General features: G+C 42.3%; 1 protein-coding gene and 1 non-coding gene across 4 annotated transcripts; both read right to left on the bottom strand.

Annotated features, from left to right (window-relative positions):
- LOC112859070 (placenta-specific gene 8 protein-like) lies at positions 1–26,869 on the bottom strand. Of its 3 annotated transcripts, none has more exons than XM_025922417.2 (5): positions 26,749–26,869; positions 8,756–8,884; positions 6,838–6,962; positions 2,132–2,253; positions 1–209 (listed from the first exon to the last, which is right to left on the bottom strand). In XM_025922417.2, exons 2-4 carry the CDS (start codon positions 8,853–8,855, stop codon positions 2,149–2,151), a joined length of 330 nt encoding a protein of 109 aa, XP_025778202.2. In that variant the 5' UTR covers positions 8,856–8,884; positions 26,749–26,869; the 3' UTR covers positions 1–209; positions 2,132–2,148. The 3 variants fall into 3 exon arrangements, with proteins under 3 accessions (XP_025778202.2, XP_086560825.1, XP_025778201.2); XM_086704699.1 differs by lacking the exon at positions 26,749–26,869 and adding an exon at positions 24,397–24,814 and having other exon boundaries at positions 8,756–8,880; XM_025922416.2 differs by lacking the exon at positions 26,749–26,869 and adding an exon at positions 24,397–24,548.
- Positions 14,196–14,328, bottom strand: LOC112859198 (small nucleolar RNA SNORA18). The gene has a single exon (XR_003223497.1). It is a non-coding gene; the product is annotated as a small nucleolar RNA SNORA18 (small nucleolar RNA).

Genomic DNA, 26,869 nt, shown 5'->3' with positions numbered 1-26,869 from the left:
TGTGGAGGATGTTCATTTTTTAATAGCAGTCATTTTAGAGAACAACATGGGAAATATACTTCTTTTGGAATAAACTGGAAATTAAAAAGGTCTTGAAGCCATTGGAAGCCATATGATTAGTTGAATTAGTTTCTAAGATTTGGGGTGAGATAGCACAGCAGGTGCAGTGTGTCATTCCAGCATTTCTTTCACCACATTGTGCATATGACCTGTAGAAATCAGGGGAAAAAAAAAAAAAGGAAAGAAAAGAAAAGAGAGAATGTATGAACAAATCAGGACTTATCAGTTTCTTTCTTTGTATTATCTTGTTCCAAAAATCGAAACTTCTGTTCCATCCCAACCCTACTGCCAAATTGCTACATATTTAAAATTTACATCAAATCATGGTCCCTGGTTCAGTACAATCTATTAGAAAGAATCACAATCACCAGTTAAGATTCACATGAATCTCCTAGGTGAGGGCCTCATTATGCTTCCTTGCTTGAAAGTTGCATTGAGTTATTCTTCCACAATATTTATTAAGTGCCTACTGAGTGTCAGGCACTGTCGCTAGGTGGTTGAGGGAACCAACAGAATACTCTGTAGATTGCCAGAGTTAATTTCTGTTATCAAATGTCAATGAATCATCAACCATGCCAAGTTAAGAGTCTCCAAAGGGCAGAGAACACTAAACAATCTTTTTCATTGACCGGATGACTATACCAGTAAACTGTCACATCCTCCTTCCCTTAGGGCTACTTTGGCGTCAGGTTCTGAGTCAAGTTATTAACACAGGCCTTTTAACAAACGTCACTGCTTGGAAAGAGAGATAATAGTCAATTCTCAGCAGGTAGAGTAAAGGAGGAAGAGGGATGATAAGAAAACTCCCCATCTTGACTCTGCATTTCAGTCATTGAGGGTTGAAAGCAATTGGGAGACAAATGCTCGGATACTAAAATGGTATGAAAATGCAACATGAAATGAACTAAAATGCTCATGCAGAGGACATTGTTTTGTGGAGCATGTGGCAAAATAACTAAAAAAGGACAGATTGGGCCAGTGACAACTTATTATGCACATGAATGTATCATCCTAATCAAACATTCTCAAAGGCCTCTGGGGAGATAGGATTTTATAGATAATAGCCATTTCCACGTGAAAACTAAACATTAATTGCAAATTCCACGGGGACTGGCAATAAGAGATTGAAAGACAGGACAAGTAAACTATTACCTGCTTGTCTGAGAGAAACAGGAACTCAGAAGATTAAAAATGTGAGTAGGGGAGCTTAGGAAACCAGGTAAATGAGCAGCTACCCAATTTTGATAACATAGTCACGAAAAAGTCAGTAACTCTTCATAGTGGGGGCTTTGGGAATTTGGCATAACTGGGTGAATTGTCCACACTTATAGAGACTAAAAACTAGCTTCCCATCACTTTGGAGGAAGGATTGTTATATTAACATTCTGATGTCATCAAGAACACAGAACTAGGCACATTACGCAGTCATGTTTAGTATAACACCTCAACTGGTTACTGTTGGTAACAGTAGATCTAGGAACCATACTTAGGGAAATGAAGGTCTGGTCGCATACATATCTCTACTACCTTAAGTCATGGTCTAGTTAAGATACACGTGGTTGATATGTGGCATGCTCACTTGGTGCATCACACAGCCACCCCTCCTGTGGCAGACAACCTAAAAAATCCCAGAATTCGTTGTTATCCTATCAGATTTAGTCCTCTCAAACCATGGAAGCTGACTACCGACTGTTGGTGTGGCCTGGCAATTAAAAATCATTTGTCGGGGCGCCTGGGTGGCACAGTCGGTTAAGCGTCCGACTTCAGCCAGGTCACGATCTCGCGCTCCGTGAGTTCGAGCCCCGCGTCGGGCTCTGGGCTGATGGCTCAGAGCCTGGAGCCTGTTTCTGATTCTGTGTCTCCCTCTCTCTCTGCCCCTCCCCCGTTCATGCTCTGTCTCTCTCTGTCCCAAAAAAATAAATAAACGTAAAAAAAAAATTTTTTTTAAATCATTTGTCCCCCATTTTGTAAGGGATGTTTCATGTGTTTGTGAGAGAAGACCAAGGAAATAAAAGATGTTATTGAGAATTTGTTTTGTTACTCCTAAATCAAAGAATTCCCAACAACTTACCAAGTTGTAAGCCCTTTTTAGAAAGCATTCATTGCTTTTCTTTTCTCAATATCTCGCTTGAGTTGGCAAAGGGTGCAATGAGGGAAACATCCCAGCCATAGGAAATCACTGCAAATAGATCCCTGTGGAAAAACAAACAGTGGGTCAACATATATCCCATAAATACATTCACACAATTCCTTGCATTTGTATAGTTTTTCAAAACTCTTTAAAAGGTACATTGGGGGCATCTGGGTGGCTCAGTCGGTTAAGTGTCTGACTCTTAATTTCAGCTCAGGTCATGGTCTCATGGTTCTTGGGTTTGAGTCCCGTGTTGGGCTCTGAGCTGAGCATGAAGCCTGCTTGGGATTCTCTCTCTCTCTCTCTCTCTCTCTCTCTCTCTCTTCTTTCTGACCCTCCCCTGCTTTTGCTCTCTCTCAAAATCAATAAAATTAAACATTAAAAAAAGGTACATTGTATGTTACTGCTTTATCATGAGAATTCTGTGACATTATCCTTATTTTTCTGATGACCAAGTGAAGCTAAATGACTTGTTCAGATCACATAACAAATTGGTGGCAGCTCTTGGTCTTTCTTTTTTCAAGCCAGTGCCCTTGTGACACTATGTCAAATGATCTGCAGTTTACAACTATAGCCCGAGTCCTCTGTCATCTCTTCTCAAATGCTTCCCTTTAAAGCTGGTTGTGAAATGCACAAATTTTCTGTAGCTTGCAAGTAGTGCCAGCCCAGGCCCCACACTGCATCCCTCTGGCCAATTTCGTTGACCTCTCTCAAGTTCAGCAAAGAGGGGTGTTAGGAGAAAAGGAGATACACAAATTATCGGGAAAAGAAGAAAGTAATGAATATTGTTTGGCAAACCATGGTATGGAGTACTTTGCAAGGATTTGGGGGCCTTCTCAATGGAAGGGTCCGGTTGGGTCCTCAATGACCTTCTGGGAGACATGCCCTTGAAAGGACTCCTATTCTGGTGCAGGAGACACTGGGTGAACAATTCCAACATTCACATGTTCTATGACCTTAAGCCTTTCTCATTTTCTCATATATATGGTTTCCATATCTATAAAGGGAGGTAACAATTCCTGTACCACAGGAGTTTGCAAGTAATAAATGAGTAAATATACATCAAAATAATATCCCAGCAAGTAGTAGTACAATCAGTGGTCGTTTCTTTCTTTTCTTCCTCCTTCTCTCTTATGCCCTGGCCAAAGGGATGCTTTCTTGACTGTGTCCATGAAGCCGGGGGGGGGGGGGGGGGGGCACAGATCAGAGAGGCTGCATTGTACCAGCCCAATAAAACTTTGCATGGATATGAGAGAGAAACAAAGCAGAGAGCCTGAATGATACAAATCAGTCCAGGGAATTATTTTTAGGTCTGTTCTAAGGAGGAAATAGAGATACACTGTCTATAAATATATTGCTTCATTGTACATCGAGGAACCATACCTTATCCTAGAATCCTAGAACTAGGAATCATCTTGCACAACTTCCTCATGACAGATGAGAAAATTGATGCCACCAAATGACTTAGCAGAGAGTCAAAGAGTTTGCTATATGTTGAGTGTTTCCTAACCCCTTATCTCCAGGATCCAGCTAAGTTCCCCTTCCTATATTCCATGTTGAGGTTTTGGGTTGCTTTGAGAATTTTACCCTCACACCATATACATAAGTACATATGAATGACACTTTGCATGCAATTCAGGAAGTTCAAGGTCAGGGCACAAAATTAAGAACCTCTGTGTGTTATGCTGCCTTAAGAATAGCATGAATGAGAGCAGCCTCACTTGCAGCTGCTGAGCAAGTCAGGCAGCTGAGCAAGCACGCAGGAGAAATGAGTCAGGCTCTGAACACACCTCGGCCCTGTGAAACAGCTGAGTGATTCTCGAAGAAAAGAACAGAAGTAAAAGTAGTTGTTTACCAAGCACTTATTTAAAAAAAATTTTTTTAATGTTTATTATTACTTTAAAAAAATTTTTTTAACGTTTACTTATTTTTGAGACAGAGAGAGACAGAGCATGAACGGGGGAGGGTCAGAGAGAGAAGGAGACACAGAATCTGAAACAGGCTCCAGGCTCTGAGCCGTCAGCCCAGAGCCAGATGCGGGGCTCCAACTCAACTGTGAGATCATGACCTGAGCCGAAGTTGAACGCTTAACCGACTGAGCCACTCAGGCGCCCCAATGTTTATTATTTTTGAGAGAGAGACAGAGACACAGAGAGACCGAGCAGGGCAGAGGCAGAGAGAGGGAGACACAGAATCTGAAGCAGGCTCCAGGCTCTGAGCTCTCAGCACAGAGCCCAACGCGGGGCTCAAACTCACAGACCGCGAGATCATCTGTAGCCGGCCGCCCAAACTACTGAGCCACCCAGGCGCCCCTAATGAGCACTTATTAATTGCCAGATTCTGTGCTATAGATAGTATATACATTGTCCATACATTATTTCACATGACTCTTACTACACCACCAAGGGGAGGTATCATTATGACCATTCAATCAGTGAGGGGGCTGAGGCGTAGGGAGATTAAGAACTTGCTCCCGTTTCTATGGGAGCAGTGATTGGGGCAGAGGCTAAGTGTTCAGGAAAAAAATCCATCATGTCACTTCTTTGTTTAAAACATTTCAATGGCTTCTCTGCTCACTCAGAGTAACAGCTAAAGTTCTTATAATGGTCTTCAAGGCCCTAGAAGTTCTAACTCTTGCTCTGATGTCATCTTTTTCTATGACATCCTACCCTCACCCCCTCACTCTCTCTATACCTACCTCCCTAGCCCCTTGCAGTTTCTGGAACATTCCAGATAAACTCTACTTTAAAAGTCTTTGGTGGTGCCCTTCCCTCTGCCTGGCTGAAGACCCCCAGGTGGGTCAACTTCTCATCCTTTTAGGTCTTTACTTTTGTACCAAGGCCTTCCCTGATAACCATACTTAAAATTAGAACTCCCTTTCTAAAAATGTGGATGAGTATTGAATTGTGTTGAATGCTTTTTTCGGCATCAGTTGAGATGATCATATGGCTTTTCTTTTTGAATCTATAAACAGAGTATTCTGATACTGAACCATCTTTGCCTTCCTGGGATAAACCTTGTTTGGATGAAAATACATTTTATGATGCTGAAAATAAAATAAAATTAGAATGCTTCAACACTCTTTATTCCTCATCTTGGCTTTATTTTTTCTGTACCGCTCATCAGCACCCTATAAAGTGTTTACTTAGTTACACTGTGGCCATCTTCTCCTATTAGAATGTAAGCTCTGCCATTGACAGCCATCATAGTAACAATTGATCCAGGCGAGAATCGTCAATGGCTATTATTCCTTGTGGGTGAAGGTTTGATGAGGAATAAAATATTTATATCTCTCACCAAGGTGCTTACACATTATAGAGGGGAAAAAGGCAACATTACCGTCGAGAATCCTAGCAGACGCTATATCTTAACTAAGTAATCAAATTAAACAACCATAATGGGATACACCGATGTCATGTGCCTCTTGACATGAAGCACAGCACATATTGGGTCAGTTCTGTGGAGGTTCTGCCAAAGTGTAAAACCTGTCTAACCATGAAGACAAATTTGACACACCAAATTGAGGGGTAGTGTACAAAATAACTGATCTGTACTTGGGAGGAAAAAAAGACAGGGGAAGAGTGAGAAACTATTCCCTATTGTAGGAGACTAACTAGGGATGACAGTTGAACAAATGTGTGATTCCAGATTGATTTTCTTCTCATCCAAAGAATGTTAATTGGGTTAATTGGTAAAGTTTAAATAAGATCCACATATTAGCTGATGGTGTTGTATCAGTGTTAAATTCCTGATTTTGATCATTATGTTATGGTTATATAAATGAACGTCCTTGCTATTAAGAAATACATGCTGTAACACAGGTAATGGGACATCAAGTTTGTAATTTCCTCTCAATGTTTTGGAAAAAATAAAACAGAATGGACAGAGAGGTAGAGGAAAGAGTAAATAAAGCAAAGGTGGCAAGATTTTAGTATTTGGGGAATGTGGGTGAAGGGTATTCAGGAATTCTTTGTATTATTTCTTTTTTTGTTGTTGTATTATTTCTGCAACTTTTCTTTAAGTCTGAAACTATGTGCAAATAAAGCTCTCAAAAACATAAGAAGAAAAAGGATGTAAGCTACACGCAGACAGGGCTTTTGATTTACTTTGTTCACTGAGGTGTCTCTAGCTTCTGGAATCGGCATGTCCCATGTACGGGATAAATCCCTGTTGAATGAATGAATACGATAGGACTTAGCCAGGGTCCAGATGCTCAATAATCACTTTCGAATGAATGAACACTGGCTTAGAAGGCAGACGTGCCAGATGTGAAGGGATCCACTACACCCCCATTTCTCCCCACGGCTTTCTAACTGTGGCTCAGCCTGCAGATTTGTAGGGTCCTATGTCTGACTCTGAGTAAAGCCAGGAGAGGCTAAGGGCCCTCCGTTCCTCACCTACTCACCTCCAGCAACTGTTTCAGGGACATACCTACTGGAACAATTTAAGATTGTGGTACTAATTTGTTCCATGGTGTCCGTGGCAGCACAGCCCCTGGTAATCACTTGACACATTTAGGACAGGAGTGGAGAAAAGATCAGGGCCAAGCCATGAAGGCAAGGTGGGCAATCACACAGTTGTGGTCAGACTGAAGGGAGCCCTCTGGTATCTGGGCTCATGCCTCACCGTGCACACGGGTGACTTACCGGGATGCCATATCGCGTCCGATACAAGGTCCTCATGGCGACACTCGCTCCGCACAGACAGCATTCGTTCATGTCAGAGGCGATCTGACAGGAAAGGCATAGGGGAAAGAAGGTCCCACAGAGGCCTGGGTGCGGGGAGGAAGGGGGGGAAGCCACATAGAAGAGTTAGTGAAAGTCACCATCCTTTCAATGAAATCACACCTCTTTCAAAAAGATGTTGGCTCAGGAAATGACTTTAATGGGGACTCAGAGGAAACAATGTTGTCACGTGGCTCTCAGTGTCTTGCTTCTAGAGCCGGCTATCCAGGAACTGGGGATAATTTGTGAGTCATTACTACCGGGTCAGATTTAATTGCAAAAGCTCCTGCCTTGCCAGTCTGAGATTGTTCCCATTATCTTTCTTCCCTGCCCTTGTTACATTCGGGTCACGCTTGCAGAGGAAGTTTGTGGCGTCAGGATGTCTGAGAAGCCGTGGAAAAACCATGGGAGGGTGTTTAGGGGCAAAAAACACTGAGTAAAGAAATCATTACAAAGAGCAGAAATAGTTTCTAGGTGGTCATTCAGGCAAAAGGAGGGCACTGTCCTCATCATGTGGATGGAAGCAAGCAGGAATTAAGGGATATGTGTATTGGTAGTTTAAAAAGTTGAGCGCAATTTCACTGTAAAGAGTCTCTGTAAGGCAGAGAAAGGGCTTAAGAAAATAGAAACGGGGGCCTGGGTGGCTCAGTCGGTTAAGCGGCCAACTTCAGCTCAGGTCATGATCTCGCTAGTGAATTCGAGCCCCGCGTCGGGCTCTGTGCTGACAGCTCAGAGCCTGGAGCCTGTTTCGGATTCTGTGCCTCCCTCTCTGTCTGACCCTCCCCCGTTCATGCTCTGTCTCTCTCTGTCTCAAAAATAAATAAATGTTTAAAAAAATAAAAAAGAAAAAAAAAGAAAATAGAAACAAACAGGAAACTGTTCTCAAATATGCTTTGAGTAAAAATCTGTTTTGAAAAGTTCTGGGGTGGAGTTCTGGTATGATAAGAGAGTCTGTGGTTTCTTGATTGATTGTTTTTAAGCAAAAGGCTATCTCCAAAGAACCTGGTGGAACTTCCATCACATACAAAAAAAGGAGGCTATTTCTCACACACAATGGAAAGATGAGCCCCACAGAGGATGTCTGCAACCCATATGGCATGAGACTCTGAAATAAGAAAAGGTTTCTCATATAAAGAGTGTGTTTTGTTGTAGAAAACAATTAGATTTCAGTAAAGCTAAAAACCCGCAAGGCTTCCTGAAATGGAACAATGACAAGAGTCGCAAGAACATCACTGAAAGCTGGGAAACACGGGACGGCATTGTAGGTAAAGGGAGAAGTAAATAGAAGACAAACCAGACCGATATGTCAAGAACATGGTGATACTAAGAGGTGGAAAATTGCAAAAGGTGATCGATCTAAGCAAGGATCACAAACTCAAGGTCGCACAGCTAAAATGAGTGAAATAGATTGAGACAAAAAACACAGAATAGACAATGGTGGACATAAATACATATGGCAAACTAGAATGAGAATCTCTTTCAGTGGGATTAGCTCATGCTAAGCAGCAGCAGACCCCCACCATGTGTGCTGAAGGCTCATCTCTCCATATTTTCCAATTTCCAAGAGAAGCTGGAAATCTACATTGGGAGGCCAGGTTTTTATGTGAAATCTGATTTTATATGTTTCCTAGTATTTTTAAAGTAATGCATGAAGAGAGGTCATTGTGTACAGGACAAACAAAACATATCTGGCGGCTAAATCCACCCACGGGCTTGCAGCTTGTGACTTCTGAGTTGGACCATAAAGCAGAAGCTCAATGGCAGGATGAGTAGATGAGTTTTATTAAGTCAGGAACCTGCATTATGGGAACCGAGGAGGAACAATAACACGTGTACTTACAAATCCCCAGGTCATCACAGCAGTCAAATACGCCAGATTGCCAGTCACTATGCATCACACCCCCGGTCCCATATCCTGGCTGTGAAACAATGGGATTCATTTTTAAGGCTAAGTTCCGAAGGGCACTGCCTGTGAAAACAAACCCAAAAAAGTATTAAACGCCTGCCTGTATTGGTTGGATATCACGCAGATTCCAGTTGAGAAGACATTTCATCACATTTCTCCTAATTAGGGGTGGCCACACTCAACTGACTTAATAAGACATTTCCAGATATTGTCGATACTAGGCAATTAGAAACATCAAGGAGATGGGGTGAGGGCTCCTTTCACAGGTTTTCTGGGGGGGGTTTGTAGCCCCTTTCTCTGATATTTTTCTCTTTTTATTGGCAAGAGGGTTTTTTTCTTCTTTTTTCAAGACAACCATCCTGAATAATATCTATTTTGCGTATGAGGTGTTTTATTTAATTGTAATTCTAATAACTTTTACAAAGCTATTGCACAGAGGGGCGACTGGGTGGCTCAGTCGGTTAAGCGTCCGACTTCGGCTCAGGTCATGATCTCACAGTTTGTGGGTTTAAGCCCCGTGTCGGGCTCTATGCTGATAGCTCAGAACCTGGAGCCTGCTTCGGATTCTGTGTCTCCCTCTCTCTGTGCGCCCCACACCCCATACTCTGTCTCTGTCTCTGTCTCTCTCTCTCAAAAATAAATAAAAAAAACATAAAAAGAATCCAAAGCTATTGCACAGACATTATCTCAGTTTCTCCTTAAGAGAACTTTGTGAGATAGAGTTCTTTACTTCTCCAAAATATTGCCATCACACAGATGCTTCTAGCTAATGTCAGCCCTCATTGCGTAATTACTAGTGGTGTCCTGATAGCTAACAGATGTCTTAGATTACTTACAAAAAAAACGATTAATTTTTTTTAAATGTTTATTCTTGAGAGAGAGAGAGAGAGAGAGAGAGGGAGAGAGAATGAATGGGGGAGGGGCAGAGAGAGAGAGAGAGGGAGACAGTATCTGAAGCAGGCTCCAGGCTCTGAGCTGTCAGCACACAGCCTGACGTGGGGCTCAAACCCATGAACTGTGAGATCATGACCTGAGCCAAAGTCGGCCGCTATCTCAACTGAGCTACCCAGGCACCCCAAAAAATGATTAATTTTTTTTTGTGTGAAATCGTCAGTCCAGAATCTGAAAAAAAAGGGTGAGGGGGGTGGTGCTTCAAGCTTCCACAGAAAAATGCAATAATTGAAAAACCACTAAGGAATAGTGTCCCTTGAACAAAGTGGTACCTATACTTTTCAGATTTCATCAAGTGATCAAGTGAAGTCTCCTGAGCTTTAACCAGTCAGAACGCCCAAGGGAGAGAATGTGTTTGGTTTCACAACGACCAATGTTAAAGCTTTCTTCTTTACTACTTCATATCTAACCATATGCAGTGCTCTGTAGCCTTGGCCCCTGTTCACCTGCAACGTTTCCCTTAACCAGGTGCAAGGCCCCGTTATCTGTCCACCTGTTCCTCCATGTTGTCAGGGAAGGCCCCAGTCAAAGATGCTCCCACTTGCAGGGCACCTGGGTAGCTCAGTTGGTTAAGCCTCCAACTTCGGCTGGGGTCACGATCTCACAGCTTGTGAGTTCGAGCCCCACATCAGGCTCTGTGCTGACAGCTCAGAGCCTGGAGCCTGCTTCAGATTCTGTGTCTCCCTCTCCCTCTCTCTCTCTGCCCCTCCCCTGCTTGTGCGCGCGCTCTCTCTCTCTCTCTCTCTCTCTCAAAAATAAACATTAAAAAAAATAAAGATGCTCCCACCGTGCATCTCAGTCCTGGCTGTGCACTAGGTTCATCCTTAGTGCTTGGCTGCAAAACACTTATACTTGATTCTGATTCACTAGCTGGGGGGGACCCTAGGTGAGTAACATTTTAAGAGGCAATTGTGAAGCAGACAGCAATGGAGAATCTGATTTACAGGTCTCTCTCAGCCTTTGCCAGTCTTCTCAGCTCTTCCTCTGCCCTGCTCTTTTTCCTGATTGATTTTGTATATGCTGAAATCCATGGCTGTGATCAGTTGATTCCCCCAACAGGTGAGTCCTTATAAAAGGGGTGGAGGTTTTGACTCGGTGATCAGTCGGTTAAGCGTCCAACCTCGGCTCAGGTCATGATCTCTCAGTCTGTGTGTTCAAGCCCCATGTCGGGCTCTGTGCTGACAGCTCAGAGCCTGGAACCTGCTTTGGATTCTGTGCCTCCCTCTCTCTCTGCTCCTCCCCTGCTCGCTCTGTGTCTCTCTCTCTCTCAAACGTGAACATCAAAAAAAAAAAAAAATTAAACAAAAGGTGGGGTGGAGGTTTTATGGAATAATAAAAGCCAAGGCACTTTGGACTGCCTTGGAAAGGTGCCTCTAATATTTATTATCGAGAACCTGCTTTATGACACAAAGGGAAAACCACCAGGTTGAGAAGGCTCTATATTTACTGTCAAATCACATTAGGAGCTATGTTGAAACTGCAGGGCTAGATAGATATTTCATTGGGGTCCAAAGGTCTTTCTCCTCTCTGATTATGTAGGAGGATTATGATACCTTTCCTACCACCATCTAATTAGAGCGGGCACACAGTGTGAGCTCAATCTATTATCCAAGAAATAGTTGCAGAATGTGAATAAATTGTGCAGGTAGTGGGCTGCTCAGTATGGAATGCTATAGATATACTTCTGGCCTCAAGGATGAATTATCCATTACCTTCAAAATATACTGGAAAAATCATTACAGACAAAATGTATGCATAGCTGTGGCTGCTGCGTGTGTATCATTAAAGAAGTATACCAATAAGTCTATATTCTTTTTTTTTTTTTGAAAAAATTTTAATGTTTATTTTTGAGAGAGAGAAAGAGAGAGCGTGTGAGCTTGTGAGCGGGGGGAGGGGCAGAGAGAGAGGGAGACACAAAATCTGAAGCAGGCTCCAGGCTCTGAGCTGTCAGCACAGAGCCCAGCACGGGGTTTGAACCTACGAACCGTGAGATCGTGACCTCTGAGCCGGAGTCAGATGCTTAACAGACTGAGCGACCCAGGTGCCCTAACATCTTTAAAATGGGTATAATACCACTTTTCTCATGGTTTGTTGTATTGCAGTCATCTCTAAGACTATGTCAATAGACTATGTCTATTAAGCACTGTGCTTCCTGTATGCCAGCGACCTGACATATGCTCCCCTGTGTCTATTTTAGACTAAACGTTGCTAAGTAGCAAGGATAGTGCATGGGGTCACAGCTCCAGAAGGCTAATGACAGTGTGGTGATAAACAATGGGGTAGGAATCTCAAGGCTTGGATTTTATTTTATTTTATTTTTTTTAAGTTTATTTATTTATTTGGAGAGAGAGAGAGAGAGCGCGAGCGAGCTGGGGGATGGGCAGAGAGAGAGGGAGAGAGAGAGAGAATCCCAAACAGGCTCCACACTGTCAGTGCAGAGCCCGACATGGGGCTGAAACCCATGAACCTCGAGATCAAGATCTGAGCCGAAATCAAGACTTGGACACTCAACTGACTGAGCCACCCAGGCACCCCTAAAGGCTTGGATTTTAGTCATTGCTGGTATTTGGCAGGCTCAAGTAAGATCAAGTTTGAAAACTGCAAACTACCATATACATGAGGGAGAATCTAAAGAGAGTTTCAGTGGCAAGAAAGCAGATGGAAAAAAACCTGAATGTGATATGTTGCCAATATAACAATGGCTGATGTTCACAAGGAGCATTCTACTTTCCAAAGTGTGTTCATGTTTGATCTCTAGTTAACCCTGATCTCTGTTTAATATTCCCAGCACATTGAAGCACTCAGGGAATAAAGGCTGGTAAGACGCTTTCTACTGCAGACATGAAAATGGAGGCAGAGAGGTTACATGCCAGAGCCAAGGAAAGTCAGGATCACTAGTCCAACCTCTTTAATTTATAGATGAGGAAATGAGGTTTGTCTCGAAGATGGAGTGTTGCCCTGCACCCTCTTCCCAGTCTTTCAGGGAAAAGACATGGGGACACCTCACAAGAAATATTATGGAAACCCAAAGATGGGAAGGTGGACCAGACAGCAGGATCCAGTGGTTTCCATCATGGACACTGGCCAGACTCCAGCTCCACAGTCACTAGCTAATGACCTTGGGGGAGTTACTTCCCTTCCATGTGCCTCATTGTCCTGAATCTGTGAAATGGGGATATGCACACTACATAGTAACAAAGCTGTCAGGTGCATTAAATAATATCTGAAAAGCTCTTAGAGTGGTGGCTGGCATGGGATAAATTCTTCCTGAGTAGTAGTTCCATTAAAGAGAGTACTGGTCCTGGAGGGAAACAAGTAGAATCCCCACACCTTCTTTACACTCTCCTATATATTGTAAGAAAAGGGCATTTCTTCTATGAGGCCACAGATGAAAAGGGAAAGAAACAGAAAGTCACGTGTCTGCAGTAACAGAGTGGCAGGGCTGGGATTTAAATTCAGTTCTTGGGACTCTAAAGCTTTTATTATTATTTCCACAGACTCTACCAGTCTGGGATTATAATCTTGCCAGCCAAAGCAAACAAGACCTGCTCAGGAAGAAAAGGTAACTTCTACTGCCCATCACTAAAGGTGCTCCAAAGTCAGAATCATAATCTTCAAAATAGCCCTTTCATTTATTTTTTATTATTTTTTAGGTTTATTTGTTTATTTTGAGAGAGACAGAGACAGCGCGAGTGGGGAAGGGGCAGAGAGAGAATCCCAAGCAGGATCCACACTACCAGCGCAGAGCCCGATGCGGAGCTTGAACTCACGAAACCATGAGTGAGATCATGACCTGAGCTAAAACCAAGAGTCGGACACTTAACCGACTGAGCCACCCAGGTGCCCCCAAAATTGTCTTTTAAAAATAACTTTTGGTCAGGGCACCTGGGTGGCTCATTTGGTTGGGCACCTGACTCTTGATTTCGGCATGGGTCATGATCTCATAGTTCATAGGTTTGAGCCTTGCATTAAGCTCTGTACTGACAGCTCAGAGCCTGCTTGGGATTCTCTCTCTCTCTCTCTCTCTCTCTCTCTGCCCCTCCCCTGCTCTCTCTCTCTCAAAATAAATAAACAAACATTAAGAAACAAAAAAAAGAACTTTTGTTCAATCCACAGTTGTCACTGTCAGTCCAGAGTTCTTTCGGTTGGGCTTCTTTGACCTTTACTTGAATATGGACATGCTTCACAAATTCTCCATCTGTACTCTTTGGGATCCAGTTTCTTTACTTTAGGGACACGTTTAGGGTCAGAGTAGAGGGATCGGCCTGGTTCTCAACTTCAGACACTCTCTAAACATGAATGAGTTTGAATCATATTCACCCCTACACTATCACACCCCAGAATTGTACAGATTGCTGGGATACACCAATACCAAAGATTTAAACAAGTTGACAATTAGGTCTTTCACATAATTTTAGCAGAGAGATGTCTTGTAGTTCTTTCCCACAGATCTAACACATAGTTCCGTGAATAAGGAAACCACACATGTACTCCACGAGGTGTTTCCAACAATGTAGGTCTGCAGAGAAAAAAGCCCCATCAGGACAGACCTCAACTCTTTCAGTAAACATCTAATTGAATTGCAATATACATGTAGTCAAGTACAGAGCTCATAAGCATGATTGATGAATTTAACAGTGAACAGTCCTTGTAACCACAGCCTGGTTCAAGAAGAAGGACGTTACCAGCACCACAGAAGCCCTCCGGAACTCTCTTAGGAACTCATACCCCTCTGCCCAGCTTCTACTTTGTCTTTTTTAAAAAAATTTTTTTTCAACGTTTATTTATTTTGGGGACAGAGAGAGACAGAGTATGAACGGGGGAGGGGCAGAGAGAGAGGGAGACACAGAATCGGAAACAGGCTCCAGGCTCCAAGCCATCAGCCCAGAGCCTGACGCGGGGCTCGAACTCACGGACCGCGAGATCGTGACCTGGCTGAAGTCGGACGCTTAACCGACTGCGCCACCCAGGCGCCCCTCTACTTTGTCTTTAAACACCAGAGCCTCGTTTTGCCTGCTTTTGAGCCTTACATATATTTAATTATATGCACTATTTATTCTCCTGTGTCTGGCTTCTTTTGCTCAAATTTAAGATTGTGAGATTCAACCATGTCGTGTATAGCAATAATTCACTTATTCTCATTGTCATATAATAAATCATCCTATAGATATGCACAACTTATTTATCCACGCTACCATTGTATTGTTTCTAGTTTGGACTATTAGAAATGGGATAGCAGTGCTATGAACATTCTTGTACCCATCTTTAGGTGGACCAGGTATGTATTTCAGTTGTGTCTACATCTAGGAGTAGAATTGCTGGGCCCTAGGGTTGGTAGAAAGTATCAAACAGTATGGTGAAGTAGTGGAATTTACACTCCCATCAGTAAAGGATGAGAGTTCTGTTTGCCCCATGTCCTTGGAATACCTGTTGGTACCACCATCTTTCATTTTACCCATAGGCTGCTACAGAAGCTGGGAAGCAGAAGCCTAGGCCTAAGACTCAGAAAAGCAGAAATTACGGTTAAACGATTGAACAGGGTTACCGCATTTAGGAAAATTAATAAAGGAGATTCTGTTAAATTTGACTAAGTAAGACTCACTATTTGAGACATACTTACACTAAAAAGGTTTTCATCCATTAATTGAAATTCACATTTAACCGGGCATTTTGTATTTATTTGGACAGTTGCGAGAATGATTTTGGAATTAGATAATTCCACGGTGGGGGGCAGTTCCTGCCTCCCAGTTTACAGGATTGGGATTGGTGTAAGGGAGGCCAGAACAAAGAGGCTTCCCTAAGGTTGTGCAGGAAGCTGTCTCCCACCCCCCACAGAGTGGGAGAGGCCAAAGGACACTAACAGTGGTCATGATTTATTACTTCTATCTAAATTCTTACAAGAGCATTTCCTCTGGGAATGCAGTTGTTTATTCATGGATAAGGGAAGGAAATGGAAATTTCTTGAGCAGTTTCTACTGCCAGATTTCATGTTAAGCAATCTTAGGTATGTGAGGGGATTCTAGTTTCATAATAATCTTTTCTCCTAATTTGAAACCAAATACTTGGAGCAGTGCAGCCAGGTTCCCAGGTGGGTGAGCTAAAGCTGAAGTCCATGCTCTTCCATTCGACCAAGTCCTATCTTTAGGAAGGAGTCCAATTAATTGGCCCAGGGCCTGCATGGGCTCCATTTCTCTCCACCAGTCTCAGCTATGCTCTTGGGATCCGCCAAACTGCTGAATGTCACTTGACTTGAGTTTCCCTAGTCCCCTCATTCCCTCTGTTTCCATCCTGCCTTTCTCCCCTACCTCCTTCCAGCTCTCAGCTTTCTACCAGATCATTCCATGGGTTGTACGCAACCCATTTCTGGAAAAGCAAAGCAAATAACCTCAATTGGGAAAGCCCCTGCTTTGAGTCACTTGGAGCTTCTCCAGCACCCAAACAGCCCCCAGCAGGCCTGTTTTTTAGTGCTGGGTCTCATCTGCATCTGGAACCAGTTGTCCCACTCCCCTGCGTCTCAAGCAGAATTATGCAGTCTCTTCATCACATGGGGACTCTGACTTTGCACCTGTTGTGTGTAGACCAGAAAATGCCATTCCAAAATATGCCTCTCTGGCATAAGAGTTATTTTTAGTTGATTATTTTGAGAGACAGCACACATAGGAGAAGCTCTGAAAACAGGGAAGTTACCCAATAAGGGAAATTTACATTTATAAGGGAAAATCTCCATTTGTAAGTGTCCCCTTCTCATATCAGGAAGAGAGGGATGATTCTGTACCACAAGGAACTCTTATCAATGGAAAAAGTATGGACTCAAATCTTCATTACAAACCTTAACCTTGTTTACCTGCTCCCCTCCCCAAAATTGGCTTTCCCTACACTTTCTCTCCAGTGCCTTTAGCTGAAAGCTGGTGTGTAAGCCCAAATTCTAAGCCACCTCTGAGAGTTATTCATTTTCCTGCATGTTTCCCGTGTACATGAGATATATGCATACTAAACTTCTGTTTTTTCTCTTCTTAATCCGTATTTTGTTTCGGGGGCCCCAGTTGAGAACTTGGAAGCATAGAGGGTAAATTATTTTTCATCTCCTACAAAATCATTTCTGAAATTTTAGCCAAACTATGGAAACTCTCAGTTATAAGGAAATTTAAAAATGATTATGCATCATTGGAAGTATGACATTTCTGAATTTAAACTAAATAATATCTGGAAACAAAAAGCCTTTGGTCACTGTCTGGGGTGGTGGGGTGACGTGGGGAGGGCATTCTGCACAACTTAGTGAAGCCTCCATGGTAGGCCATAGGTGAGGATATATCCCTTCTGCATATTATAGACTCGGAGTGGGGAAAGGAGGTTTACCAGTATCTGACTTCTCGGTTTCCCTCCCTCCCCAGACACATTCAGATCCTGCTCCTCCAGGGAATCTTCCTCCCTGAGCTTCTCCAGCACCCAGAAACACCACAACAGGCCTGCTGTTAGTCCTGGGTCTGAGTCTGCATCTGGAGTCAGTTATCTGGATCGCCTACAGAACCCTGCATTGTCTGTATCACAGTACGATCCTTGGATGATGTACCACCAATCGCATCATTTCTGAAATGTTAGCCTGAACAACGAAAACTCTGTTATATGTAAAATTAAATATGATTGTGTATAATTGAAGGTATGGCATTTCCCAATTTTAGCTAAATAATGTCTATTTTTAACATTTATTTATTTTGAGAGCGAGAGCGTGAGCAGGGGAGGGGCAGAGAGAGACGGAGAGAAAGAATCCCAAGCAGGCTCTGAACTATCAGTGCAGATCCCAACGTGGGGTTCCACCCCTTTGACCGTGAACTCATGACCTGAGCCAAAAACAAGAGTCAGACACCTAACTGAGCCACCCAGGTGCCCCTAAACTAAATAATTTTTATAACCAAAAAGCCACTCCAAAACATTTTCCCTTTTGTTAAAAATGGTGCTTATGCTTGGTAATCCTTTAAAAATGTTCTTTTTAAGGTTTACTTATTTTTGAGAGAGAGAGAGAGAGAGCACGTGAGTGAGCACGAGTGGGGCAGGGGCAGAGACAGAGGGAGACACGGAATCTGAAGCAGGCTGTAGGCTCTGAGCTGTCAGCACAGAGCCCAACATGAGGCTTGAACTCATGAACCGTGAGATCATGACCTGAGCCACCCAGGTGCCCCTCATGCTTGCTTGGTAATCCATAAATGAGGAGCCTCTCAGGAATATTTATTTATTTGATTGTGCTTGGGAACTTTCCTGACACCAGGAGAGTCCGTTATCCTCCTTTCATCAAGGAAGTAAAGGTTCTTACTAAAACCTTGAACTGGGGCAAAAGTCAGGGATAAAGAACAGTGATATATTGGAACCTCCCAGGTCTCTGTTGTCATTCTCCCACACTGCTTCTTCGGTGACCTAATTCATTCAGCTTCTTCTCTACTTTTATCTTAAAATTTGTTAATGTGCTCTCAGGCGTAAGTGGTTCTAGGGGAAGAATGCCTTTTCATTCCCAAACTGGTCACCTTCAGGGAATGATCCACCCTATTTTTCCAGTCCTTTGATTACCACTTCCTTCCCTTCTCAGGCCACTTTGCACACCACTCTTCAGGAATTCCCTCCGCCCTGTTCCTGCTGTGAGACCCTGCCCCTTGTTTCCCTACTTACCCGTTAAGCTCTCATGTCAAATGCCACCTCCTCCATGAAGCCGTTCCTAATCCTCCAAGTTGGATTTGCCTGTCTTCCTACTCACTCTTGCTCAACTCTCTCATGATGTGGCACAGAGCCCACTGGACATAGGGGTCAGCACACTGGGCATGAGCCACACTATTGATACTTGGCTGCCTCTAAAAGCCAATAACAGTGTCTCGACTTCCTTCTCCCCAGGGTCATCGGGGAAGCTCTCAGAAGCTATGTCAGCTTCAGATACGAGACTCAGATATGTGCAAACTGAACACTTACATTTTTTATTTTGTTTTGTTTTGTTTTTTCATTTGCAGGTTTTCTGAGGGTGAAAGTGGATTCCAGTTATCTGCATCCCCCAAAGACAGTGACTTGCACATAGCCTAGAAAATACTAAGTGTTGGGGTTCAGGATACACCACCCTAAAATCTGGCAAGTTGGCATGTTGACTGTATTAAGCCGAAGGAGTTGGAGAAAATGGCAGAGGCTGGAAGGTCATTTGACCTCTTTTTCTCGCCCTTCTTCCCTAAAAGTAGGAGATAAATCTGTCATGGGCAAGGTACCTCCCCAGTACCAGGAACTGCTATTGACGTCTAGTGGAGAGAGGCCAAGGGTACCTCCCCATTCTTTCTTTCTAATCCTCCATTTAATCCCCCTTTCCTGCCAACAATAAATTATTTGGCCCAATAGCGTCAAGGCTGAGAAACTCTTGATTAATACTCTTATCCTGTTCTTAGGAATATTTGAGCATCTTACAAACTTACAAATATAACGAGATGTAACATGGAAAATGAAGAAATTGGACACAGGGAAAGTAAAGTCTGAAGCAAATTTTGCACATGCTTTAAAATTTCTGTATATTGCTGGACATGGGCTACAAATAAAATTCTGAGCTTCCCATCAGGCAAAGCAAAGAGGGAACACAAACATTTAGGGAACTGACCATGTCTATAAAATAAGAACAGATTGAGACCTAGAGAAATTTCTCATCAAGGTCCTCGAAAAGGAGATGATATATGACATGTGGTGGTCAAAGCCTTTAACAGAATCTCTACAATAAATAGAACAGTGACTTTCATGAACTTATTTCCTAGTATAGGGTTAAAGCACAATGCTGGAGTAGAATCACTGAAAGCAATCTATGAGAAACTAAAATGGTCCCAGCAAACTACTCATCCCCCTGATCATCTGGATGATTCAGCATTAAAAATCAAATTTTGTAGATTGTTCAGAGAAACACTGGATGTATATTCTCAGACAACCCTCCATGAGTATTTTAACCAGCTACGATATGGTAAGAATTGGGCAGCAATGGGGCTGAATTAAAAGTGTTTGGTGAGAACCAGAGTTCGGATTCCCCATGAAGGTTGCTTATCAGGCATAGGAACAGGGATGCAGAAGGGAAGGCATTTAAGGCAAATGTATTGTCATCAAAATTAAATGAGGCAGTCAAGACACACACCTGAATAGAAGGCCACCCTAGTGTAGCACAGACTGAGTTAACAGCCATCCTAGCTCAAAGTGCAGATAAGTTAAAAGCATATTTATGAGAAGCCTGTGTTTTCCTCAGACACCAGTTCTAGGTCTTCCCTGGGGGGGAAGCTGAGAAGTGAAAAATGGCCAACAAAGGCTACATACAACTGACATTTGAAGGATCCATTTAAAAGAAGCATATAGTGTTTTGTTAAGAGGTACATCTTTTTTTTTTCAATATATGAAATTTATTGTCAAATTGGTTTCCATACAACACCCAGTGCTCATCCCAAAAGGTGCCCTCCTCAATACCCATCACCACCCTCCCCTCCTTCCCACCCCCCATCAACCCTCAGTTTGTTCTCAGTTTTTAAGAGTCTCTTATGCTTTGGCTCTCTCCCACTCTAACCTCTTTTTTTTCTTTTCCTTCCCCTCCCCCATGGGTTTCTGTTAAGTTTCTCAGGATCCACATAAGAGTGAAACCATATGGTATCTGTCTTTCTCTGTATGGCTTATTTCACTCAGCATCACACTCTCCAGTTCCATCCACGTTGCTACAAAGGGCCATACTTCACTCTTTCTCATTGCCACGTAGCACTCCATTGTGTATATAAACCACAATTTCTTTATCCATTCATCAGTTGATGGACATTTAGGCTCTTTCCACAATTTGGCCATTGTTGAAAGTGCTGCTATAAACATTGGGGTACAAGTGCCCCTATGCATCAGTACTGCTGTATCCCTTGGGTAAATTCCTAGCAGTGCTACTGCTGGGTCATAGGGTAGGTCTATTTTTAATTTTCTGAGGAACCTCCACACTAAGAGGTACATCTTTTGCATGTGCTGATGAATTGCATGTGACCATAGGAGTGATCAAAGTCCCAAAGTTGTGTACCATAGAACCGGGAAAATGCTTATGTCAGGTGTTAATGAAACCCACCCACTGTGACAATAAAAGAAGGCAGTAAAACACTCTTGGAGTACAATTTTAGGGAACCAATTTCCTGGTCAGTACTATGGAGATAAAAGAATTGCAACATGGAATCTTAGATAATGTAATGAGTTGACCTTTTAAAAATACCAACCACTTGGCTCCACTCTGATTCTGCGGACCCACTGCCTGGGCAAAGGGGTTAGTGGCCTTGGAACGGATATTTTTAATGTGTCCCAGGTGGCTCCAAGATGTGGGGAGGGTTCCAAATCGCTGTGTTAAAGAAAGTCCATCCGAAATGATGATTTGAGTATTGAAGTAGTGGCACTTAAGTCTTTTGCACAAAAATAAAACACATATTTCCCCCCAATTTCAAATTTTTCCTACCATTTACATTTTTACTGCAGATACCTATAATTATAAAAATGTAGCCAAAATAATATGCTCAGTGAAGATACTCTAACAATCACAAAACGATCAAAAGAAAAAAAATCTCTGGTAAATCTACCATACAAAGTTAACCTTACCGAGATTTGTGATGTAATGGCCTTGTATTGAGCCCAGCAAAAACCAATTCATGTACAGGACCATGTTTTAATGAAAATTCTTTTAAATTAAGTGATAAATCCATTTCTCCTACAGTATAGAGAAGGTTACTCCCCTTGCTATTCATTAACACTTGGGGAGCAGGTGTTCACCTCTTGTAGAAGTGGTATCCAATCATTGTGCTCCAGCTCAGGATTGTTATTCTCTGATTAGCTAAGACCCTTACTATGACTCTTGGATGGGTGTAAAAGAGCAGAGAGGGTCTTTCTTTCTAAGAAACAATTTAGTTGGAGTTTTTCCAGCTCATCGCGCAATTTATTTCAATCTGCATAATTAAAGGTTGAAATACTATTAATTGAGGGGTGCCTGGGTGGCTCAGTCCATTAAGCATCTGACTTCGGCTCAGGCCATGGTCTCATGGTTCATGAGTTCAAGCCCCACATGGAGCTCTGTACTGATAGTACTGCTTGGGATCCTCTCTCTCCCTCTCTTTCTGCCCCTCCATGACTGGTGCTTTCTCTCTCTCTCTCAAAATAAATAAATAAACTTGAAAAAAAAAATAAATACAATTAACTGACTGAATCAATTTTTGAGTTAACTTTAAAGTCCTAATTCATATGCAAAGACCCTGAAATCCCTCAAAACCAGATTTCTCACTTAGGTAATGGTCTGTTTCCTCAGACTCCTGCCTTGCCTTTATTCTGTTTCTCTCTTCAAGTCTTTCTGGAACTCTGTCTCCACGAGGAGCTCAGCTAAGAGGAATCCCAAAAGGAGAAGAGGGTATCGCCATCTCCTGGATTTGCAGAGGGCTTGGCTCCCCCATAGTTGGTATAGCATATCTGATATCTGGTCATATCCACAGTATAGCAGCCTTGTAGATGTCTTAGACTTAATAGTTTGGCTAAAAGAACTAGAAGACTTATGAAGCATGCACTCGATTTTAAATCTTGCTGTGACTCATATTTGAATTGGAATTACCTGTCCTTTTTAATTATGTGGGCCTAAGGTCCCTTACCTGGTAAGTCAATACAGCCAGCTAACAGCTGCATCCACTTCAGTACAGAACATCTTGAACAGACTTTATTTTAAAAAAAAATGTGTTTGGTAAAGAGTCAACTTTGTTAAATGATTTTAAATTTTATTTTATGGTGGGTGGGTGGAAGAATTCCTCCCTCCACACCCCTATCCCCTATCCCCAATGCTAACTATTCATACTGGTGATGGAAATAAGGCTCAGATAGTTCTGGTCCTTAGCCACAAAGTCAATAATCAAAACTTCCAGATTGTTGAATTTGGATGGTGTCAGTAATCTAAAACTCGAGCAGGACCCATCCAGTACTTTATAAGAAAACAACAAAACCATTGCAAATGCTTTCATTGGTATACATAGGTCTCAAAATTTCAATGAGAATACAGTTACTTGTGGCCATGGAACACTTAAATGATGACAAATTTAGTTCAGGGAAGAGGCAGCAGACTATACAAACACTTGATTATAATGGTTTTTTTTTTTTTCAAAAGCCTCCAGATGTACTCTTCCAAAACATTGTCTATGTGCTAAAAGGGTCATCCATTACATCCACATCTGTCTCCATTTTCACTACCCCCAAGTTAAACCCAAGAGAGCATCAGTGCAATGTTAAGTGCAGATTTCTCAGTAAAATTGATGGCCACCCATGGAATGCCTGCTCAGTCCTGTGGGCTTCCTGTACATTTTGCTAACACATCAAGTGCTCCCAAGGTTGGTTACCTACCAGGAGGTAAATGAAGCACATCCTTAGGGCACCAATAAAGCTGGGCCAATAAAGTAAAATAAATGAGAGAAAATTTTAGAAAAATATTTAGCCTCCCTGCTCAAATAAATGTAATCCTTGAGGGAAATAATCATAATGATATTGGACTTCACCCTTATTTACGTATGAGAGGGTGTGGACAGGTAGCACATCATATATATTTCAGTGCATTTAAGACATTTAAAGATGTCTGTCTGGTCCTGGATATTTTTAAGGTAAGCTGTTCTCAGGTCCTTCTCCTCTTCTGGAGTCAGAGACATAACTCCACTCAACTTTTTATCCCACCACAGGGCCTGGAGCAGAGCAGACACTCAATGGGTATTTTTTTTTTAAACATCTGAATGAAAAATGTATGAATATAGAAATTGTAAGTTTCATACACATAGTTTTAAAGTCTTTAGTCTAGACATCTAGATGTCAGAAATACCATTTATAACAAATGTGCTTTTCTTAGGGGCTGGATATAAGAGGAAGGGAAAAAAGTTTCTTTTTTCCTTTTCCTCTAAATCATGCCAGTGAGAAAAGCTAATCATTCCCTCGACAGGGAAAATACTGAGAGCTGCCTTGGTGTTACTGCTGATAATAACAATGCTACAAATCAGGAAAGGTAACAAGTGGCCAGATCCCAACAATTTCAAAAAAATTGTTTTTTTCCCCCCTAACAAAACAGAGACATTTAGAGTTAATTCTGACAGTAATGATAAACCCCAAAATGATGGAAAGCAGAATCGTGCCTCCTTACTAGCAAAACTAATTCCAACAGCAAATCCTGAAACCAATCATAAGACAAGAAACTTTCTAGAAGCAATTTAAAATATTATGTTTAAACACACAAGTCTTAATGGTAATATGATGATTTCTTCTTTAAGGATAAAGAATATTTTTTTCCTCATACAAATGTATCTTCTAGTAGCACATTTTAAAGAAACAGTCATGACATACCTAGGCTCTTAAGAGTCACTACAGCCAAATTTAATTTAAAAGACAATTGCATATTGCAGACATACGCTTTTTTAAAAAATTCGGTGAGACACATGATGAATACCTACCATTCAATTCTGCCCTGGCTTGTGTTAATTACATGGTAAGAATTTACTAGCTTTATAGTTTCTTATTTTTTTAATATTTTTTTTTCTTTTTAAAGAAGATGGTAAAGAGAAAAGGTTACACAACTGAAATGTATTACTTTGTATCGCAATAATACTTACCACACTCTGATTAACTACAGAGGACAGCAGCCCGGGTCAAACTGGAGAAGCCTCAGGAACTGCTTTGTTGGCTTCAGCCTTAGGGCTGGAGTCAGCGAGGGAGGGGTTAGGGGTGGGGAAAATTAGGAGGTGGCGACTGCAATCTTGTGGGAATTGTCTCTTTGCCTTGGGGGTCAATGTTCTTCTATTTAAGAAAATACACACTGCATTTAATTTCATTATATTATTTTCTGTGACATTTGCCTGACACCATGGTGAGATTTATTTATGATTAGACAACAACATGTTTTATGAAGATCCAAGGCTTGTTTATTTATTTAGGGTTTCTCTAATTTATTGACTCCCCAAGGCATTTAAGGGGCATGAAATGCATTTAAAAGTAAGCATTGGGCAGCTGGTCTGAGGTCTCAGAAATGCTGAAGAGATATGTAACCTTCCTTCTGGCTGAGTTGTTGGGACTTACATTCCTAGCTAAGGAGCTGGATGAGAATATCTCTTGAAAGGTAGGGGGCAGAGCAGGGATGTGGTCAGTGGCAAGCTGATGCCACCTGTCTGGTGCCAGCGTGGAGCCTGGTTTCTCAAAAGCGAGACCGACGTCCATCTCACAACTTCATAGTGAATGAAGGATGCAGAGGGCCTGAGCAGGGAGGAGAGCAAGAGGAGGGATTTAACTAAAAATCCTAATAGGAAACAGCAGCTCTTTGGAATTGGGCGAGGGAAGGGAAGAGGGAATGATTCACTTAAGGAATCATTAGAGAGGCACATAAATATGCAATACTCTATATAAAACCTCAATTGCTTCCAGGTTGCTGACTAAAAATGTGTTAGCTTAACCAAGGTTAAAATGTCCTTAATTCCTATTGGTGTGACCCTAATGAGTTGTACTTTCTGTCATGGTGTTTGAACATAAAGCTTGAATGACTCACATCACTTACACTGTTTTCTGTTCCCCCAGGTTAGAGGTATGTACAGAGGGAGTTGTTCCTGGAGGCACAAGATAAGTGGGAAAGGGTTCATGAGTGCTCACTTATCTCCGAGGGACATTTGCCTAGACTATTAACATTTCACATGTACCGCTGGGTACACTATCGGTATAAAATGCTATCTTATTTCAGAACCTTACCGTGCGAGCAATAGTCACTGCACACATAGGCCACTTGATAAAAAAGATAGGCGATGTCATGCCTGTCCTGGAAGAGCTCACAGCCGGGGAAGGTAGACACACTGCACAGACCATATAGAAAATATCCTTGGCATTTTACAAAGCAAGAGACCAGCAAGTTCTAGTCCACTGACTATGTGGCTCTTGGGCAGATCTCTTAAAAAAAAAAAAAAAAAAAAAAAAAGGTGGTGGTTTATTGAGGACCTGCTATGTGCCAAGCACAGAATTGTTTCATTTTGAGGAATGTGTCAGTTATATATTAGTTGTTTTTATCCTCCTAATAAAGACAAAGAAACAGAGTGCCTTGGCCAAGAGCCCTGGCGCAGATAATCTGGGACTGTGAAACTTGAGCTCAGGCCCACGTTTTGCCACTATTCTTAACTATAAACGGTGGTAAAAGTATTAAGTGTGTTGACTGTGGTGAGCATTAAACGAGATAATGGGAGGGAAGGATGTGGCCACGGGAAAGGTGTGCATTAGAGAGCTGTGTTTCACTCCTCCCTTGTCATCCCTGCCCTTCCTCACGACTCCACTCCAGTCCCCTAAGTACCCTCTCCTCCACCTGCCTTGGACGTTGCACCTGCCTAGCCCCTCAGCTGGACGCTGAGCCCTTTGGAGAAGGTAGGGCTTTGTCATCAGCATGACTTTACAGTTGGGGCCACACCAGACAAAGGCATGTAATTCAGGATCTCGTGGAATAACATTAAAGTGTTTTTAGAGTTATAGTCTAAGCCAGCCGCTCATGAACAGGAAAAGGAATCTATCAAGTGGAGAAGGATCCAGGTCTGGGGGATTTTGCCCATTTATGCCAATCAAGCAATTAAAAGATGCTCACCAGGTCGTCTGTGATTGGGGTGAAATCAACTTCCCAGGACCTATGTTCTAGTCTCTAATACTTTTTACCATTCAGTCAACAAATCCTTATTGAGAATTTATTATACACATCAGGCCTATGTGAAACACTAGGGGACCCAGCAGGAACAGTCCGGTGCCCTGCTGTTGAGATGCCTGTTGGGTTTTATTCTAATAAGGGAGAAAGACAAAAGAAAAACACACGCAAACACAAATAAAACGTAAGGAAACATATACATGGACAAAAGAGTCACACATTGTTCTAAGGGTCTTAAAGAAAACTGTCAAGGGGCTGAGATTCTCAATAAGGGTGGGGGATAGGAAGAAGGGGGGCTTACCTTGGACGGAGGGGCAGGAAGGGCCTCCCTGAAGCAGAGCCAAAGGAAGAGCAGGAGCCGTAGTGAGAGGGGTGGGAGGAGCATCTCGGTACAGACAAAAGTCCCAGCCTGAGCTCAGCAG

This window comes from Puma concolor, chromosome B1 (genome assembly GCF_028749965.1).
Source record: "Puma concolor isolate L17-30 chromosome B1, mPumCon1.1.hap2, whole genome shotgun sequence".
In the NCBI taxonomy this organism is placed as follows: Eukaryota; Metazoa; Chordata; class Mammalia; order Carnivora; family Felidae; genus Puma; species Puma concolor.
Note: the sequence above shows the minus strand (reverse complement) of the source record. Positions and strands in the feature narration are given on the sequence as shown.